This window comes from Carassius carassius, chromosome 6, assembly GCF_963082965.1.
Source record: "Carassius carassius chromosome 6, fCarCar2.1, whole genome shotgun sequence".
Taxonomy (NCBI): Eukaryota; Metazoa; Chordata; class Actinopteri; order Cypriniformes; family Cyprinidae; genus Carassius; species Carassius carassius.
In genome coordinates, this window is record NC_081760.1 from 3,067,501 (window position 1) to 3,087,574 (window position 20,074).

Genomic DNA, 20,074 nt, shown 5'->3' on the forward strand with positions numbered 1-20,074 from the left:
ATACCCATCTCTCTCCTCTGCTCTGCTCGCACCTCGGCGTAACTGGAGACAAAAAGAATAAAAATAAAAAAAAGCATTGTTGAAGTCACAATTCGTCATTTTCTGTTTGGTGTGGCTGTGCCTCAGTGTACCTCACAACGGTGTGTGTGCACACGATAAACTCTGGTCGCGAGTTCCACTGGTGATAGGTGATGTAGTAGCTAGTCTGGAGCCAAATCCACTGCTGCCCTTTAGTTAAAAAGCGATAATAGCAAGATTTCCCTTTTCCAAACTGCATTACTTCAAGGAGACAGAGAATATGAGAGACATATGAAGGATATGGCGCCAAATGAAAGTTTCAAAAAATGTTTGCTTTTTTTAAACTCACAATGCTCATGGCATTTGGCTAGTAAATGCAAGTCGTCTACGTGATAATAGTCATAGCCTGATGTTCCCAACACCTCAAAGGGCATATAGCCAATGATAGGAGGTGCTCTGCAACACATAGACATTTAATTGAATGAAAACTGGACGATGAGTTACAAACACAGAGAAAGTGATTCTGTCAGGAAATATGAAAACCTGTGATCTAATAAGAGGAACTTCCACTCCAGACTATGTCGAGACGTGAATTCTACGTTGGGCTCCTCCACCATGCACATCTCCTGCACACCATCAATAACAACAAACAGGTCAATATCAGAATGTTTATGCCTGTAATGCTTTGTTATGATGCTCGCCCATGGCTGTCTGCTTTCTGAGAGAGTATTTGTAATGCAGATCTATTTTTCCTTGATTGATTGTCAGCTTACTTTGATGAACTGGGGTTTGGCGAGCCTCACAGTCGCAATAAAGCAGACTTTATCATCGAAGGCTGGCTGCAATGATTGCTGCAAAATCCCCTCAAGGCCATTTCGGGTTGTAAGGGGCACTGGGAGAGCATTCAAAGCGGAGATTTGTTAAAGGAGAGTGGCAGAGCACACACTTGTGCTTTGGGCAGTAACAAATGCAGTTAACATGGTCGAGTACTCAGTCAGTCTAAAAAAAAACAAACACTTACTGTTGATGAGGGACTTAAAGTTGCCAATAAACTTGACATATTCATACACTGGCGGTTTCTTGGGATCCACAGAACCTCTGAGAATATGACAACAAAACTCCAACTGGCTCTTGGCTAAGACAAACAAACAACAACAACAACAACATAAATAAATAAATAAATAAAAACATAATAAAAATGTAAATTTTAAGAGTAATCTTTTACCATTTCAGTGGGAAGCAGGACAGTACTATAGAGAGATAAAGCTTTCACTCTTTTACCAATATTCACTTTATATCTTCATTGATTTGCTCTAAAATAACTTAAAGGGTGATAATTTTTTTTTTTTATTATTGCCAACAACTATTGCCAAAATGCCAAATTGCCAAAAAGTATGACAAAGTAAATTCTACAAATATGCAAGTAAAAAGTAAAACAAGTAAACATACAAAACACAAGGAAGAATGTTAATTATTTTACAAATGTAATATACACCGAATTGTTTTTAATTAACTAAAACTTGAAACTAGTTTTCTTGAATTGAAATAAAGAATAAAAATAAGAAATGTTGCCTTTGCAAACAGAAAAATGCATAAAATTACTAAACATTACAAAAAAAAATGATATGAACGAAAACTGAAAATATTAATATAGAACACTGACACAAAATACAAAATAGAACAATACTTATAAACATACTTTTATGAAAAAGCTTTTTCTTAAACAAAAATTCAGAGACATAAGTGTTTATTAATTTTTTCCCCCAAATCGATTCATGGACATTTTAAAATTGTACAAGACAATCAGTCAAACTTCTAAAGCTCTTTTTGTTGCTGAAGTGTAGATAAGGAACGCACTTAAAGCATTTTTTAATGCTCGCATACATGAAAGTCAAGAAAGGATCACACAACTAGCCTTAGACAAATTAATCAAATAAACAATTAATGACCATATGAAGAGTACAATGCAATATTCACAATGCTGCTTAGTTATCGTCATGAATAAATGGTATATTGCCCAGCCATATTGAGCAGTGAAAAAAATATCAAAGCAGAAGAGATATGTGGTAGGGGGTTGAGGTTGCACACTCACCTTTGAGGTTATCAGAGTTGAGGTTTTCAATGTCCGGGTGTGACGACAGCGCTTTATACACCTCGTCATGTTCCCCCAATGGAAGAAAATTCAAAAGATTCTGATCCACCAGGTCCGACTGAAACAAACATGATTATATATGAACATCACAGATATAAAATGTGACTCCAAGCCCAAAATAAATCTTTAAATAGACTACAAATGATCTGCCAACTAAACACACATCCTCTCTCACTTACAGGCAGATGCTCAAGCAGGGAGGTTATGCTTTCTGAGATGTAAATGATGTTGCCGTCTGTCAGCATCACTATGAAGAACCCATCCAGTGCCTTAAAAACATTCAAACATATTACTAAAACAGCAACAATCCATGAGCTGAAAATGTACATTAAACATGAATGAGGATGCACATGTTTTTTATGAGTGGAAACATCTTTCACAACAGGAAGAAACAGAAAGAGTAAATCAAACACAAACACACATATTGCACAATGCAGAATCTTACCTCTAGCATCAGCTGTGTAAACTCCTCATTGCTAAGAAACGGGGGTTTCCAATCCTGCTTGATCTCGCTCGACTCAGACTGTGCAGCACTTTCTGCATGTGAACACAAACAATTGACTGTAAGCAGCTTTCCTAGGATCTGCAGGTTTCAGTTGCTTAGAGACTTCACATCCTTTGAAAAGATTTGGGTCTGTAAAACATTACCTCTAAAAAAGTTTCTTTGCTCATCAAGGCTGCACTTATTTGACGAAAAAGACAGCAAAAACAGTAACATTGTGACATTATTAAAATTTTAAATAAATGTTTCCTGTTTCAATGGGTTTTAAAAGAAACATTGGCTTGCAAAAGTATTCATTACCCCTTTTGTTCCCATATTTTATATTGTAGCCCTATGTAAAACTGCTTTAACTACAAACTACATTTCATACACTGCAATGACAAAGCAAAAAAAAAAACTGATTTAAGATAACACTGCAAATGTATTACATATAAAGAACTGAAATAATTCAAATAATATCTTGAGTCGCTTGAAACTTAACTGGATCATTGAATGGAACAGTAGTATAGCAAAATACCTTCAGCTAATTAAATATTACATACTAAAACAACAATAATAGTAATCAAGGAAGAGTACAATGCTTCATACAGTATGTATTTTTTTGCCAGATGTATTTGAAATATTACATCCTGTGCTGTGGCATAGAAAATACTGCGGTAGCATTCAGCTTTGTTGTGACATGACCTCATTACATTGCATTTTAAGTCCAGTTATAACTATACATTTTAATTTAACTTGAATATTAAAATGTCTGAAAGATAAAAGATTTTTGGCATTTTTTTTAGGTCAACCAGGTATACAATGCATACAGAAGATTAGCATACGGCTCACAATACACATACTGCAGAAACTGCATGAGTTGCATGATGGTAGAGCTGTATAATTAATCAAAATTACAATTATGGATGTGATAAATTAATCATGAAAAGTGATGAATACAGCATTCCACTTCCACCATCTAAATCACATGGCAACTTTTTTTTTTTTTTTTTTGCAACAGCAGTTGAGCATTATAAACCAATCACACACATCTGTTGTGCACATGGATGCAATGGCAAAACAATAACACAGATCTGTAATTTTTCCAGTAATTATTTTGCCTCACCTTTGTGCTTGCGCAGGTGGTCTATGCTTGTCTGCAAAATTGTTGTCTTGTCCATCTTGCGTGTGTTTCCAGGCAACATGGTGCCAAGTTCTTTAATGAGGACATTGAACTGGTCTCGTCTTTTCTTCTCAGACTTATTTCTCGAAACTCTGAGGTTGAAGATAATTAACACATGAAAACAAAGCATTACACAAGGCTGGAAAATGCTTATTCCTGACTTCAGACTTGCCAGATGAAAACTACTACTGTAAACATTAACCTTTAGACCAACAGTGGAAGCATACAAGCATAACCCGGAAAAAACAGTGCTTTTTAATCTAGTTAGCGTGAGTTATGATGCGTTTATGATGTTGACATTCTATGTTATCCTTTTTATGGTTCATGAGAAAAGTGAACAACATAAGCCATAATAAGAAAAGTTTAACCCTGTTAAATGTGGTTTTAACATACAAATAATCATAATAATCTACAAGTAAAACAAACATGTTTATTGTAATCTGCTATTTGTGACCATTCCATCAATACAACTATACGATCTGAATGATGTTTGTACCCACTTCTATTATGATAATATTTCATAAGTATAAAACGGAAGTAGGGCTGCAAAATTTATTTTAATTTCTTATCGTGATTACAATAACAGATGCCACAATTACATAATCGTTAAAAGCGGTAATTAATCAAAGTCCACTTATGTAATTCTGTGTGCTTAAGATGCGTTTTTTACTTTCTACAAGTTATCTTTAGGGTTTTTCCATGGTTTCAATTTTACTATTAAATATTTTTTTTCCATTTTTTTTTTTACTTTTTTTATTATTTAAAGAAATCCCATGCATTGAGGCTTAATACTATTGAAAAGCATTCAAAGTTTTTCAGTGTGGGTGTTTTTAGCTTGTTTGTTTTCATCTTAAAAATATAGCATGTGGTTGCTTCAAACAATGGTATAAAAATCTATGTAAATTGTGATAATCATAATAATCGCAATTACAATTTCAAGGAATAATCAACAATTATGATTTTTGTCATAACCGTGCAGCACTAAACAGAACAAAATCATCAGCAATTTAACTCACCTTTTGGCCTTATCTTTCCCCTCTTCCTCCATCAGCCCATCAAAAACACTATCATCATCCCTAAAACAGGACACACATTTATTCTTTGTGATGGACCCATTATAATTTTTCTGCAAAACAAGTACATGTCTATTTAATAGAATTATTTGTTTTTTGCATATCACTTCAGAGAGAGAGAGAGAGAAACAGAGAAGCCATATACTTCTAAAAATAGACTAAGTCTGAAGATGAACTCCTCTGTAGGCCCTTTAAAATGTAAATGCAGAACGTGGCACACTGAAACTGCATGTGAACATACAATTGTAATTAAATTTTAATAGGGATGTTGCTGACATATGCATGAATTAATTATATTAAACCACATTTTCTGTTGTGCTACTATATCTGAATTATTTCTGAAGAAGTACACCACTGTTTAAAAGTTTTGGGTCCGTAAGATCTTTTTTTTTAAAAGAATACCTTAATTCAGCAAGGATGCATATGTTCAGTGGCAGTAAAGAAATGTATAATGTTACAGAAATTAAAGATTTCCATTTCAACTTAATTGCTGTTCTTGCTGAACTTTCTATTCATCAAAGAATCCTGAAAAAAGTAGCACAGTTTACACAAATATATTAGCAGCACAGAATTTTTTAAACATTGATCACCAAATCAGTATATTTGAATGATTTCTGAAGGATCATGTGACACTGAAGAATGGGGTAATGATGCTGACAATTCGGCTTTGTATCACAGAAATTAATTACAGTTTAAAATTTGTTGCAATAGAAAGCGGTTATTTTAAACTGTACTGATACTTCTCTCAACACTACAGATTTGACTGTATTTTTAATCACAAAAACACAGCCTCATTGCGAGGAACAGTATTCTTTCAAAACCTTCAATAAAATCTTACTGACCCCGGTTCTTTTTAACGATACTGTATGTAAAGATTATTTCAGCTGTACCTGGAGCTCATGATAACGCCGTCTCATGGATCAGTCTGGGGTTAAAAAACCTGATGCATTGGGAAGACATTGGTGAAGAGGACCTGCCAATCTGAAAGGCTGCAGACACAAAACAGAAGATAACTGAATGACAAATTAACAGTGTTGTTAAATATTACTTCTCTGAATCTTTTTGGTCACTGTAGCTACAGTCAGAGGTGAAAGGTTAATTAATGGGCACATAGAGCATGAGGCCACATGACCACTAACTCAGCATAAATAGTCTAATTTACAAAACATATATAGGAACTATTGCTGGTTCAAAAAGTCACACAGTTCTTTGCATCAAAATAATCATGGTCATTATAGAATTTAAAAGCCTCTACTGAAAGAGACAGATCCCCTGCGAAGACCTCATCACCTCAAGACCACGGTAACCAGACGAGTCCTCTGCACAATCTGACCAGTGCTGCAGCCTGGAATTAACCCTTGCCATGCTGGTTTCATCTGACCAGAGAAGAACTGTCTGGTTTTGTCCCAAGGTTTTCCCTCTATCTCTGTCACTGATGAGAGCTATAGTTCCCTACAACTGTCTCCTTTGGCTTCCTTAGTTGGGGATGTTTAATTTTGGGCAATATTGTAGGCTTGATCGCACAGACACTATTGGATGATGACATCACTGAATCAACAATGAAAAATGACTCTGTTATTGTCCTCTTGCATTCCTAACAATCTGTTTCCCTGTTTGACACTGTAAAGCTGCTTTGACACAATCTGTATTGTATAAAGCGCTATACAAATAAAGGTGACTTGACTTGACATTATGCTCGTCATTCTGGTTAAAACAATGCAAACTGCTGTTATAATAAACATACCATCCATTAATTTCACGAGTCTGTCAAGACTCTTAAGAAGGACGCTGACGTTGTGCGAAAACATCCTGATTAAATCAAACGTGTGTCGCAATGAAAATTGAAATGTCACGTCAGTGCATAAATTGTCACATCTAAACTACTTAAAGAGACTACTTTTCAATACTTGACAAAATGTTACACTGTTTCCATTGGGTATTCCTGCACAGCAGCAGCATGTGTTTCCCGGAAACTAATGTTACCGCCTTTATCAAAATATAAACATATTTGGTACCTACCAAAAAACACTCTCACACTCAAAGACACAGATGCCCTGTGATTCCGAGATTACGGTTCCGTGCAGTCATTCATTTGGTTGAATAAGCAGTGCAATAGCGAGAAAAGCAATGCTGAATTTCATGCGCGCACTTCCTCGAGCGCTCTCGTGAATGTGGGTCAGCGGGCCTAAAGTGTCACGCGAGGCGAACGGAAGCTCCTCCTGGTCGCTACAAAATCCAAACGCATTAAGTTCATGCTCAAAACGCCATATACATGGGCAGTTCAGACTTCTCTTAGATTTTACCTTACATCGGAGAGTGCAATTTTGGTTTCGAACAGGATGAAAACATTTAGGCCAAGCCTACTTCACGAGAGCAGTCCAAAAGTCATGCGCAGTAGCCTGCAACATACGCACAAACGGGCCCCATCAGTTAACTTATAAAATTGTGTGCAACAGCTAAATAGTGTTGCAAGTGGTCTGTGTTGTATGCTTAATTTTTGTACACTTTCTGCATTACTTTTTAAGACATTTTATTCCAGTGGTACCTTAAATTATAATGTTTGATGAGATTAATCACACTTTTTTCTTTTTTAAAGGAGCCATATATGTATAAACCCATATTAGGTTGTTTGCACATATTCACAAATACTGGTCTTATACTGTTTTTTATTTAAGATATGTGAAATGTGAGAAATGTGGCCTAATTTTAAGTCGGCCGTAAACATTTCCTTGAAAACTATTTTTTTAATACATTTCATTTAAATGTGTTGTTTTATCATTTAAGATTAAAATGTGTACAGGTTAGAGCTAAACATGTTGCTTTTTATTCTCATTGACAGTTTATGATTGAAATGAGTTTTGTATTAATACAGCATACAGATTGGAGTTATTGTTTCAATTTCATATTAAATACAAATAAGTTTGGTTCAGTTTAATTAAATATGAGATTATCTCTTACATACACCACTGTTTTATTATTATTATTCTTTTCATATTTATCCTTACAGAGGGCAAAGCAGGTCACAAGTTCCTTTAAGGTCAACGAGACTTTTATTTTGGAATAGAATGTCGTCTTTTGATGACCTCGGCAGCTGCGACTGTGTGCGATTTTCAACCTTCTAATGTCACGTGTACACAAGGCTCTCTCAGAATTATCTCCTGAATCACGGTTGAGTCTGTTTTTAGAAATTCAGAGACGATGTTGATACCATTTAGAAGAGTTTTACTCACGGCAATCCGACAACACAACTATAGATTTTTCTCGGAGTCTCATGCCACTTCCATTAATACAAGAAAAGTAGGTTTCAGTACTCGTATCATCAGCTAAATGTCTCTATTTACACACATCATGTCTTTAATCAGTCATTCTTTTTGTTTTTATTGTTATATCTGAATGGGTTTATTCAGGGTTTAGTTCTTGGAGTGTATGAGAAACAGTCAGACGATGAAGGGATACTTTTGACGGAGGCTGCTGCTTCGTTTGACAGCTCGATCTCAGGAAAACTGTCAGAAATGCTGACGATGTAAGCCACTGATTTGACTTATAGAGCATATTTACTGTTCTTCTCCTTTTTTCCCGCCATCTATTTCATTTTTTCTCTGTTCTGTAGATCTGGACCTCCCCTGAAAAAAGGCAAAAGCAGGATCTTCTATGGTTTACATCAGGTCTGACCCCACATCTGAATGATCTTGGATGTCCTTTAGATAACTGATGACAAGATTAATACATCAGTCGACTCTTTATTTCTTTAAAGGACTTTCCTAGTGTGGTTGTTGTTGGTCTTGGTAAGAGCGGCACAGGTGTGTGTGGAAAAGAGAACTGGGACAACTGTAAGGAAAGCATCCGTGCAGCTGTATCAGGTGAATGCCATTGTTGTGTTCAGCTAAATCTCACAAGGCCCTATTAGGAACATAATGTCAGGTTAGGATTTCGCCCCCAAATCAGAAGAAATTAGATTTTGCTTAAAGAAAATTAAGAATTAATGTGTTTGGAATGTTGTTTATTCTGCTCTCTATTACTGTAATGCACAATTTAATTGCAATCTTGTGGAAAGCTTTCCCAGAAGAGTGGAAGCTGTTAATAGCTGCAAAGTGGAACCGTCTCTATATTAATTTCTGTGCATTTAGAATGCAACGTCATTAAAATCCCTGTTTATATAGCTTTATTATTTGTTAATGTGTTTAAACTAGTGTGTGTGTGTGTTTATATATATATATATTTCAATTCCATGATGTCATTTACCCATTACTATTTCCTGCTATTCATAAAACTATTTCATTATTTTCGATTTACATAAGTTTTTATCAAAATTATCAAAAAACCTTTTTGGATTATAGGAACTTATACAAGTTATAAATATAAATCTGGAAATACGTTAGGTCCTCTGTGCTAAAATGCTATTGTTTTATCACTCAAAATGGTCTGTATGTATATTTTTAACTAGATCACAATTTTTATATAGAAAAATTATATATATATATATATATATATGTGTGTGTGTGTGTGTGTGTGTGTATGTATATGTGTGTTTTTATATTATAATTAATTAATGATTAAAATATAGTATAATATTTCTGAGAAGAATTCGAATTGCAACAAAAACTCCTAATGTAAATTATATAGACACAATGTGCTTAACTGTCATTAAAAATATAGATCTACATAAATGGTCCTAAAGTAGGCTCAAAAATGTCTAATAGTGACCAAAGCATTTTTTTTTCTGAGTTCATTGAAGTAGTTTGTGTTTTCATAATACATGTGTTGAAAATTGAGAACGTGATTTTTAATGCACTATTTCAAATCACCCTAACAAGTTTGCCTGTGTTTTGTCCAGCGGGATGCAGGCAGCTTCAGGATCTGGAGGTGGCTCATGTGGAGGTAGACCCTTGTGGAGATGGGCAGTCAGCAGCAGAGGGCGCTGTGCTCGGACTTTTTGAGTATGATGAGTTCAAAACCAAGAAGAAGGTCCGTGTGACGACCCAACCATATGGGAGGTACATAAAACGCAGATGTTTAGATATTCACAAATTCCTAGGACATTTATAGCATGAATTGTAAAAAAGTCACACACATGCTGCACCTCACACTCATCCTAAGAATTCTGGCTCTTTATTGTCTTCTTTCCTGTTTCTTTGCAGTGTGGATTCAGCAGCATGGCAGAAAGGTATTTTCTATGGGGACGGGCAGAACCTGGCCAGACAACTAATGGAAGCTCCAGCAAATCATATCACTCCCACAGCATTCGCCAACACTATAGAACAGAAACTCTCACCCTTTGCTCATAAAGTGACTGTCCACAAGAGGTAGTCTTAAAATCAATCGCTCTATTCATTAATGCTGACTCGACACATCACATTTCTGTGTTCGTTTCCTTCTCTTTCTTTAAGGCCTCAGTCTTGGATTGAGAGTGAGCAAATGGGAGCTTTTCTCAGTGTGTCTAAAGGCTCAGAGGAGCCCCCTGTCTTTCTCGAGCTGCATTACAAAGGCAGTTTAGACTCTGCACAGCCTCCTCTTGTGCTAGTGGGAAAAGGAATCACCTTTGACAGGTAACTGCATCTGTACAGAACCTAGAAACATCAGTAGTTGGGTATTTGAATCTCAAATCATTTTTGATTGTCTGTTTAATTCCAGTGGTGGTATCTCTCTGAAGCCGTCTTCGGGCATGGATGCCATGCGAGCAGATATGGGTGGAGCAGCCACTGTGTGCTCTGCTCTTGTGACGGCAGCCGCTCTCAAACTCCCAATCAATATCATTGGTCCGTCCACTGCACTAGACACTGGCCACTGCAACCATTCACACACAAACTAATCTCATGTTCCTTATTTTCAGGTTTGGCACCACTCTGTGAAAACATGCCAAGCGGAAAAGCAAACAAACCGGGTGACGTTGTCCGTGCCAAAAATGGCAAAACCATTCAGGTATTCTGCACTTGCACATACAATACCGATATGTATTACTGTTTTACATAACTAATGTTGCCAACATTATCTGGAGTTAAATTAGATTAGATTTTTCAGATCATTCTGTGCTCAATACTTTTTTTTATTATTATTATTATTAGCAATGTTGAAAAAAAAGTGTAATAAGTTTGCAGAAATTGTGATACATTTTTGATATGATTAATTGAAAGTTCAAAAGAACAGAGTTTATTTAATTAAATGTTTTTGTGACAATCTCCAAATTCTTTACTTTTATCATTCTGGTGTCCTTGGTGAATAAGTATTTAGTTTCTTTTTTCTTTGGTAGGTTGACAACACTGATGCGGAGGGCAGACTGATTTTGGCTGATGCTCTGTGTTATGCTCACAGTTTCAAGCCCAGAGCAATAATCAATGCGGCTACACTTACAGGTACCAACACACAAGCTGCATTGATACGTTTAAGACTCCTATTGATGGTTTCTCTGTCTTTGTTCTTCTGGCAGGTGCCGTGGATGTGGCCTTAGGTTCTGCTGCTGCAGGAGTGTTTACAAACTCTGATTGGCTGTGGGAGCGGCTGCAAAAGGTAATTAGCAACGTCATAAAATGACTTGAATACTATTCTTCATTGACGTGATCCTTTAACATTGGAAGGCTTTGTGTGAGCTAATGTCGTCATATGTGATTTGTGTATCCTCCTAGGCAAGCATTGTTACTGGGGACAGGGTTTGGAGGATGCCACTCTTTCAGCACTACACCAAACAAATAACAGAGTGCGCACTGGCAGATCTGAACAACGTTGGAAAGTACAGCCGGTACGTATGCACACTCAAACATGCTGTTTCACCCATTGTATTATTCTTTTTCAAATGTTCCCTTCCTCAAATTCAACTGGACTAGTTACTAGTTATGTGAAGTAAAAGTCCAAATGTCAACTCCACTGTATATGTTATGTGAAAAGACAATTTTAATGACCAAATTAAATTCATACAACAACACACTTATACTTAGTAGTGCATATATAATATTTATATACATTTTTATCAAATGCAGTACATACTTGGACTAAATGCGATTTTCAGTATGTCCTGTCCCAAATTCTTGTTTCAATAGGAAAAATTTCTATATCTGTAAGAGAAATCTGTTTGTAAACCATTTTATAAGGTTCTTCGTTCCTTGTTTGCCCATTGAGTTATCTACGTTATTATGTACCGTATTTTTCGGACTATAAGTCGCACCCGAGTATAAGTCGCATCAGTCCAAAAATACGTCATGATGAGGAAAAAAAAACATATATAAGTCGCACTGGGCTATAAGTCGCATTTATTTAGAACCAAGAACCAAGAGAAAACATTACCGTCTACAGCCGCGAGAGGGCGCTCTATGTCTTCAGTGGTAGACTACAGGAGCACAGAGCAGCATAGAGCGCCCTCTCGCGGCTGGAGACGGTAATGTTTTCTCTTAGTTCTTTTCTCTCGGTTCATGTCAAATTAATTTTGATAAATAAGTCGCACCTGACTATAAGTCGCAGGACCAGCCAAACTATGAAAAAAAGTACGACTTATAGTCCGGAAAATACGGTATGTAATTAAGAATATGATTATACTGCAAGGATGCATTAAATTGGTAAAACAAAAACAACCACAAAAAAACACAGTAAAATGGTAAAACAGTACCAACTGTTTTTTAAAACCGTAAAAGGTAAAATAATAAAACTCTCATCATTTACTCACTTTTGTTGTTCCAAATCTGTATGAATTTATTTCAGCTGTTTAACCAAAACAAGATTATTTTAAGAATGCTGGCAACCAAACAGATGACTGTAGCCATTGACTCCCATAGTATGGAAAAAAAATCCTATGGAAGTCAATGACTACCGTCAACTGTTCGGTTACCATCATTCTTCAAAATATCTTGTTTTGAACTCAACAGAAGAAAGAAATCACAAAAATAAAGACAATACAGGTTATGAACTAGTGGAGTTTTGGAATGGAATTTTCATTTTTGGGTGAACTATCCCTTTAAAATCATACTTCAAATAATTGTAGTTCTTTTGAATTTTCTGTTCGTCGAAGAATCCTGAAAACAGTAATGTATTGCAAAATATTAAGCATCACAACTATTTTCAAATGTGATCATAATAAAAAATGTTTTTTACTCAAGTACCATATTAACATATTAGTCTGATTTCTGAAGGATCAGGTGAAAATGAAGACTGCAGTAATGGCCATAAATTCATCACAGGAATAAAGGACATTTTAAAATGCATTGTGTTTGTTCTATAACCTGTGGTTATTACTGTATTTGTTTTTGGGTGCCGTGATGTTGAACCGGTCTGTGACCTCACAGCTCAGGTGGTGCCTGCACTGCCGCAGCCTTCCTGAGAGAGTTTGTGACCGCTGATCATTGGGCTCATCTCGACATTGCTGGGGTCATGACCAATAAGGATGAAATCCCATACCTGAGAAAAGGAATGTCTGGAAGACCTACACGTACGTTGGTGGAGTTCGTTGCTGGTTTGGCTTCTGAACCCTAATGTGAACATTGTGACCTTTGACCTGGCTGCATCAGAAGTATATTCATGATGTTCAGCGAAATGATAGTTTGTGTTATTAATATGTTTGCTACTGAAATTAGCAGACAAGTGATCAATGCAGTGAAAGAATCAAAGAAGTCAATGCTGAAATGTTGAAGGCACAAGAAGAAACTTTTAGTGCCAAGAACAGAAAACAATATATAATGGAAACTGTGGACAAGCACTGCTAGAACACACTGTATCTAAAATCTAGTTACTTTGAATAGCAAGGAATGAAACTGTAGAATATAAAAGACCAGTTTGCTGGACTTCCTTTTTAAAATGGTATTGTATAAAGAAGTGGGACAATTTTCTGGGAATTTTTTTTTAATTCTGCATATTTGTGTAATAAGATTACATGGTAGCAGTGTTATACCATGCATAAATGCACAAAATACAAGGTCAATAAAGTAATGTGGCAATGAAGATTGTGATAAATGTCACGGTGAAAGACTGGCGTGTTGGCATTGAGTCTGGATGTGCTGCCCAAATTATTTTTTCTCTTGAAAACATACGTTGAATTAGGTAAATGAACATTTTTCATTAATTTGATCTTTCATTAAACACTTCATTTATGCTTAAAAAATGTGCCGCCTTGTGTTGCCTTATTAATGTTGAAATGAACTCAAAAGTGTCATTATTTCAGGATTTGCTCGCCCTCATGTTGTTCCAGACTTGAATGACTGGCTTCTGCGTGAACATAAGACTTTGGAGAATGTTGGTAACTGAACAGTTTTGGTTACCGTTGACTTTCATTAAATGGATTAAAAAAATAATTCTTAAAATATATTTTTAGAAGAAAGAAAGTCAAACCAGTTTAGAATGACATGAGGGCAGGTAAATGATGACAAGAGTTAAAATTTTGGGCCAAACTATCCTTTTAAATGCTGCTTACTAGTATATTCCCAACCATGTCTTAAGATTGACACTGTGTCCTATGAAGAGGTAATGTTTGAAAAAAAAAAAAAAAATTATGTTCAAAGACTATTCATGTGATTTGGGTCATTATGTTGAAACTTTTGAACTCAATAACTGGAAAAGTCCAAAAAAAAAAGACAAGTGAGTCACTGTGTACACCACTAGATGGCTTTGTGAAAGTGAATGGAGGAAAAAGGGAAGGCTTGTGTTATCTCAGAATGTTCAGTGTTGTGTCAGCTGGGCCTGCGCACTCATTTACACACAAAACAGGACAATTTACTGGAATGAACCCCTCTCACACCATGCCTCTGTGTGTGTTTCTAACTTTAGGAACATTCTAACTATCCTCTGGGGACACAGTTGCTAAAAGATGCATCCAGAAATTGGCAAAATCTCAGAAAAACAATTTGATAACATCCTCAAAGATAAACGTAAATGTCAAAAATGTGAAAGTGTTTTTAAAAGAAAAAATCATTTTCTTTTAGAATTTTGGTTGGTATTCATTTTTATTTTCAGTCAGGTTTAACAGAAGTGATGTAAGCTGATGTAGAATTTGTGCAATAAACGTAATCTGAAAAGCGGGTCGAGATAGAGAGGAGAACGATTGTTCAAACAGTGCGGAGGTTTAAACGCACACACCCTGCTTTCATCCCACAATCCCCCTACACACACACACAACCCAAATATCCCCTTTACATGCATACACATTACCTACAGATTCTAATGAACAGCACAGCACTGTCACCTTTCTATATTTAAAATTTTTATTGTCAAGTAACTTTTACTCACAGTATTTCTGTAAATGTACAGTAGCTTTTAGACAGTTTTGCAGATTACATCTATTTTGCTGCATTTAGTTTGTAGTTGATTTATAGTCTGGTGGACAAAATCAGACTTCATTTATTCATTAAGGTGTGAATCGTATTAAGTCATCAAAGTTTCTTGGTTATGAATTGAGATTCTGTGATATGCCCATCTTGGGAGAGTCAGTGTATGGGATTTGAGAGTATAGAGTTATATGCATGAGACCTGTGTAAGGGTGAGAAAAAGCGCAAACAACTTTGATAACAGTTTTGTTCAAAAGTGCAGCCAGAGGACAAGGTCACCCTCATACAGTCAAAATATACTCTTTGCCACTTTGTTCATCTTTTCTTAAAGTGGGAAGGTTTTGTGATTAATGTAGAGCTGATATCCACCTCACAAAATCGTTTGCAACATGTTAAACTCTGTCTTAATGACACTATGAAAATGTGCATTTGGGAACTGTGCAATGATGAGGACTGAAAAATAGCTTACATTTAATAATTCAACAGACACGGCCAGTATTTTCTAAAATTTGACAATTTTGTATAAGTCTCCAGATTTTTTGTTGTTGTTAATTTACCTTAGATTTTACATTTACATTTACATTTCTGCAATGTCATACATTTGCAGTTATGCCAAAATTCCAGTTTCTGCAATCAAATGTCAGAGATTTCAATATTAACTTAAACATTTTCCATCAATTTCAAACTAATGAACTCAAAATAAAAACATTTAACATTTCCTGCCAAAGAAATGAATACTCTTAAATATCAAAGATACATTAAGTTGATCAAAAGTAAGGACATTTATAATGTTACAATAATGTTTCTTTATTTATTTATTCATGTTAAACTGTGTTGTAATGTGAATTTGGGAACTGTATGAAAAAAAACATTACAATAATGTATATTTTATATGTTTTTTTATTAAAAATAGTTGCTGTTCTTTTAAACTTTTTTTATTTTCATCAAATATCCCCCCCCCCCCCCCCCCCCAAAAAAAAACACAAGCGTTTTTCAACTGTGGTAAGTAACAACTGTTTCTTGTGCACCAATCAGCATATTGGAGTTATGGCTGCTCAGACTGAATCTCTGGCATCACAGAAATAAATGTAAAATGTGATAGTATTTTACAAAATTATAGTTTTCACTGTATTTTTATTGTAATAAATGCAGCCTTGCTGAACCAGAGACTTCTTTCAAATTTTTTTTAAAAACACTTACTGACCACCAATTTTAAAGTAAATGAAACTTGAATGAAAACTCCATTAAGCTTTAGCCACTGAAGCACAACCTCAATAATATTCATTTCTGGGTGTGTGTATGTGTTTTGGGTTGAGGGGGTGTTGCATGTATGTTTTGGGCCTGCAAATTACCTATTGTGTGTATGTTTTGGGCTGCATGTTAATGTGTGTGTGTGTGAGAGAGAGTGTGTGACTGTATTCCCCCTCTTCAGACAGGAGTGTGATTGGCTTTAAACAGATTAACATTCTAACGGTCAGAGTTTCAAATCCACCCAGTAACAAAGAACAAAAACGTCTCAGGTTACGAATGTACCCTTTGTTCCTTGAGTAAGGAACGAGACACTGCGTCCTCTAGGGGTCGCTATGGGGAACACCTCGTCGTGACCCGTGTCTGAAGCATACAATGAAAAAACGCCAACGTGTTGGCCGGCGACAGCCTCTAATGTCACTACCGGCGCGACCATAAATAAGCGCCTGGAGAGCACGTCATTTACTTCTTCGTCTGAAGCTTGCGTCCGAAGCATGGCTTAGGAAGCTAGAGGACGCAGTGTCTCGTTCCCTACTCAGGGAACCAAGGTTACATTCGTAACCTGAGACGTTCCCTTTCAAGTGAATTTCGAACTGCGTCCTCTAGGGGTCGCTATGGGGAACAGTATACCCACGCCGCCATGCTGAGGGGAGTGCAGGCCAGAACCATGGCAAACACTAAGTACCAACTTTACCATTTCCATGGGAGTTGCCCCTGGGACGTTTAGACGGCTGTCTGTGACATTATCCCTTACGGCCAGAGGCCTAGGCTACATACCCAACTAACCTGTTAGGGCCTCGACCCAGGGTAGAGCTCAAGGCTTGGAATCAAGAAGGATTCCTTTAAAGGGATATGGCTAAGAACCCAGTATTTATACAAGGTCTCGCCTGTCACACAGGGTTAACCACTTGCTCTCGCACAAGCTTGCTGAAAATTCTGTCTCAAAAGATCCCTAGCAGCAACACCCTGTTTAGATGGTTATCCGAGGATACATGGGTGGAAGGGGGCCCAAGATGAACGGGGCTTTTACCAACTCAAGAAAGGACACGAAGCAACCGCGCGAAGCCCTCACCATAAAGGATTTAAGAAAGAACGCAGAGCACTAGCGTGCGAACTTACCACAGTGTGGATTTCAGAAAGTGCACAAAGACCTCGCGTGTACACTTACCATAACATGGATTTCGAAATACTGTTCAAAGGAGGGGCTCTCGTGGCACTTTGATCGAGCCTCTCACAAATGGAATGGTGCAAAACAGTATGTTTGAGAGTCATCAACCCAATCTGAGCGCTCTGGGGGAAAAAACAGAGAACTCCGTCTCATATGAGAGGAGAACTCCGAATTTAGAGTAGTGCGCTCATAGGCGACCTTCCTTGGAAAAGGGGAGCGCTGCTAACTACCACGAGAAACACCCAGATATCCCCTCAACATTGAGGGAGCTCTGGATTGGAAAACGGTCTTAAAAACCTCTACGAAGCTACGGGTTGTGCCTTCTCAGAGATCACACCTACAGCCTCTAAGCTCCATGCGGGGGCGCACCCTCCGCCTGCGAGAGGAGATCTCTCCTGACAGGAACCTCCCATGGAGTACCGTCAAAAAATAGTAATCAGGCCCAGGAATCGTACATGGCCAGAACGGGGCTACTAACAGCAGCCGAACAACGTCCCGGCGCACTCTCTCCAGAACTCCCGGGTGCAGAGCAATCGGGGGAAAAACCCTACAGATGAAGCCTCGGCTATGTCTGTACAATGGCGTCCAGCCCCATTGGAGCTGGATGAGTCAGAGGAAGCCAGAGAGGACAGCGCGATGCTCTCTTGAGTCGCAACAGATCCACCAGAGTCTGGCCAACCCCTACAACTCTGCTTCATCACCTCAGTGTGAAGCCGCCATTTCCCTGGGCCTTGGCCCCTGGCTCAACAGGATGTCTGTTCCCATATTAAGATGCCCAGGAATGTGACTGCTCTCAGCGAGAGGAGTTCTCCCTGGGACCACCGTTGAGGGACTTAAGCGGCCAGGAGGCCCCTTAGGGTGATCTGGCTGGGCATCCATGAAATTCCCTGCAGTGCTGAGCCAGCTTTGATGATCAGCGAGGCTCCCGCAGAAGCCTGTGACCTCGGCCGCCTAATACCGGAGCACTGTAAAAACTATTTTTTTTTTTAGTCGACACATAACCACCAGCAATTTAATACACAAGTATACACAGAAAGGGTTACAATTTTACTTACCCACCCTCCTCAAGGGGCGCCTCCTTTTAGTCCGGACCATCAGTAAGGTGGTTGTTCTGTGAACATAAAACCATCCAAAACATCATAAGTTCAGCATAGAAGACTGTTATGCAAGAAATTCCCCACCTAACCTCAATTAGGTGGAGAGCTGGTGGTTACAGGGGAATTAGGCATAGGAGGATAAAAAACAGAAGTTAAAAAACACCCAAGGGAATGAGTAGCTACGTTAGGTATCGCTCCGATTCGGACGAGAACGCTGCCACGTCTGAATCACATCCCTCAGGTCCTGCTTACCTCCTCGTGACCCACGATTCCTCTTACCCTTACCTGTCGGCGGGGGAGGAGCGTGAGCCGCAACACTAGCCTTCTGCGCCTGTCTTTGATCCTCAGATCGAGACGGGCCAGGACCACTATATTGTTCGGGCTTGGACCTGGACCTTCGTGGAATGAGGGATTTAAAGGCAGCTGAGTGCGCCCTTGCCTCCCTGAACTTCTCGACCACTGTCTCAACGGAGTTACCGAAAAGTTCGGAAGGCGAGACCGGAGCATCGAGAAGAAAGCTCTTTTCTTTCCTAACGATGTCTGCCAGGTTCACCCACAGATGTCTCTCCGTTACCACCATGGCCGCCATAGACCTACCCATGGCGGAGGCGGCCTGCTTGGTAGCACGAAGAGAGAGGTCTGTGGTGCGGCGCAGCTCGCCCCCTCAAGGAAATCGCGTGCGTGCTCTTCACCCAAACAAGAGACGCAAAGACTGGGTGTGTCATCAGGTGTCAAATAACGCCGACACGGATGTACACACTGTCTAAACGCCTTACTAGTGGATGCCATGATAAACAGAGAAAAATCGCTCTTACCGTGGTCGTTCTCTCAGAATGCACGCTTCAAACAAAACAGTCAATGAAGACGAAGAAGATAAATGACGTGCTCTCCGGGCGCTTATTTATAGTCGTGTCGGTAGTGCAGCAGAGGCTGTCGCCGGCCAACGCGTTGGCATTTTTTCATTGTATGCTTCAGACACGGGTCACGACGAGGTGTTCCCCATAGCGACCCCTAGAGGACACAGTTCGAAGTTTCCTTGAAAGGGAACTGCTCATTAAAGCATGCTGACCCTACCGCATGTTCCCTCCTTTTCCTTTGAATATTTCATTTATTTTTTCTCTCCACCTGGCCTTTATGTTCAGATGAGTATATATAATTAGTCTCACATTTATATCTTACTTATCATTTTGTTTCAGCTGCATCATGCCTGCACATCCGGCTTAAGATAACTGTTTGACTGTATTAATTTATTTTTGTAATGCAACTTTCAACTTCCCCCTCATATTTCAGTAAATTATAAAGTCCAATACTAGACTAACATGTCATTTGTTTATATATTTTATAGTTTATATATCATGTGTATATATTATTATTATTTTATTATTATTCACTTTGAGGCTGGAAAAGGCTTTCATA

General features: G+C 37.9%; 2 protein-coding genes across 5 annotated transcripts in view; one reads left to right on the forward strand and one right to left on the reverse strand.

Annotated features, from left to right (window-relative positions):
* clockb (clock circadian regulator b) overlaps positions 1-5,902 on the reverse strand; it is an 11,016-nt gene extending 5,114 nt beyond the window's left edge. For 3 of the 4 annotated variants that reach the window (XM_059551926.1, XM_059551927.1, XM_059551925.1), the window contains exons 1-12: positions 5,798-5,902; positions 4,851-4,910; positions 3,778-3,926; positions 2,616-2,707; positions 2,350-2,439; positions 2,111-2,228; positions 1,040-1,153; positions 792-910; positions 562-644; positions 368-474; positions 132-279; positions 1-42 (exon numbers count right to left, since the gene is read on the reverse strand). The exon at positions 1-42 is cut by the window's left edge and continues 34 nt beyond it. In XM_059551926.1, the coding sequence (XP_059407909.1) occupies positions 1-42; positions 132-279; positions 368-474; positions 562-644; positions 792-910; positions 1,040-1,153; positions 2,111-2,228; positions 2,350-2,439; positions 2,616-2,707; positions 3,778-3,926; positions 4,851-4,910; positions 5,798-5,808 (1,133 nt within the window). In that variant the 5' untranslated portion in view covers positions 5,809-5,902. Of the gene's footprint in view, positions 43-131; positions 280-367; positions 475-561; positions 645-791; positions 911-1,039; positions 1,154-2,110; positions 2,229-2,349; positions 2,440-2,615; positions 2,708-2,818; positions 2,848-3,777; positions 3,927-4,850; positions 4,911-5,797 lie in introns of those variants that run through there. The other variant, XM_059551928.1, reaches the window with a different exon arrangement.
* Positions 5,903-7,992: 2,090 nt separating this feature from the next.
* On the forward strand, positions 7,993-13,986 carry lap3 (leucine aminopeptidase 3). The gene is made up of 13 exons (XM_059551929.1): positions 7,993-8,204; positions 8,315-8,430; positions 8,518-8,572; positions 8,662-8,767; positions 9,742-9,901; positions 10,046-10,210; positions 10,295-10,453; positions 10,539-10,663; positions 10,738-10,826; positions 11,155-11,257; positions 11,332-11,411; positions 11,528-11,640; positions 13,175-13,986. The coding sequence occupies exons 1-13, from the start codon at positions 8,106-8,108 to the stop codon at positions 13,359-13,361; spliced, it is 1,557 nt and encodes a 518-aa protein (XP_059407912.1). The 5' UTR covers positions 7,993-8,105; the 3' UTR covers positions 13,362-13,986.
* Positions 13,987-20,074: the final 6,088 nt, after the last annotated feature.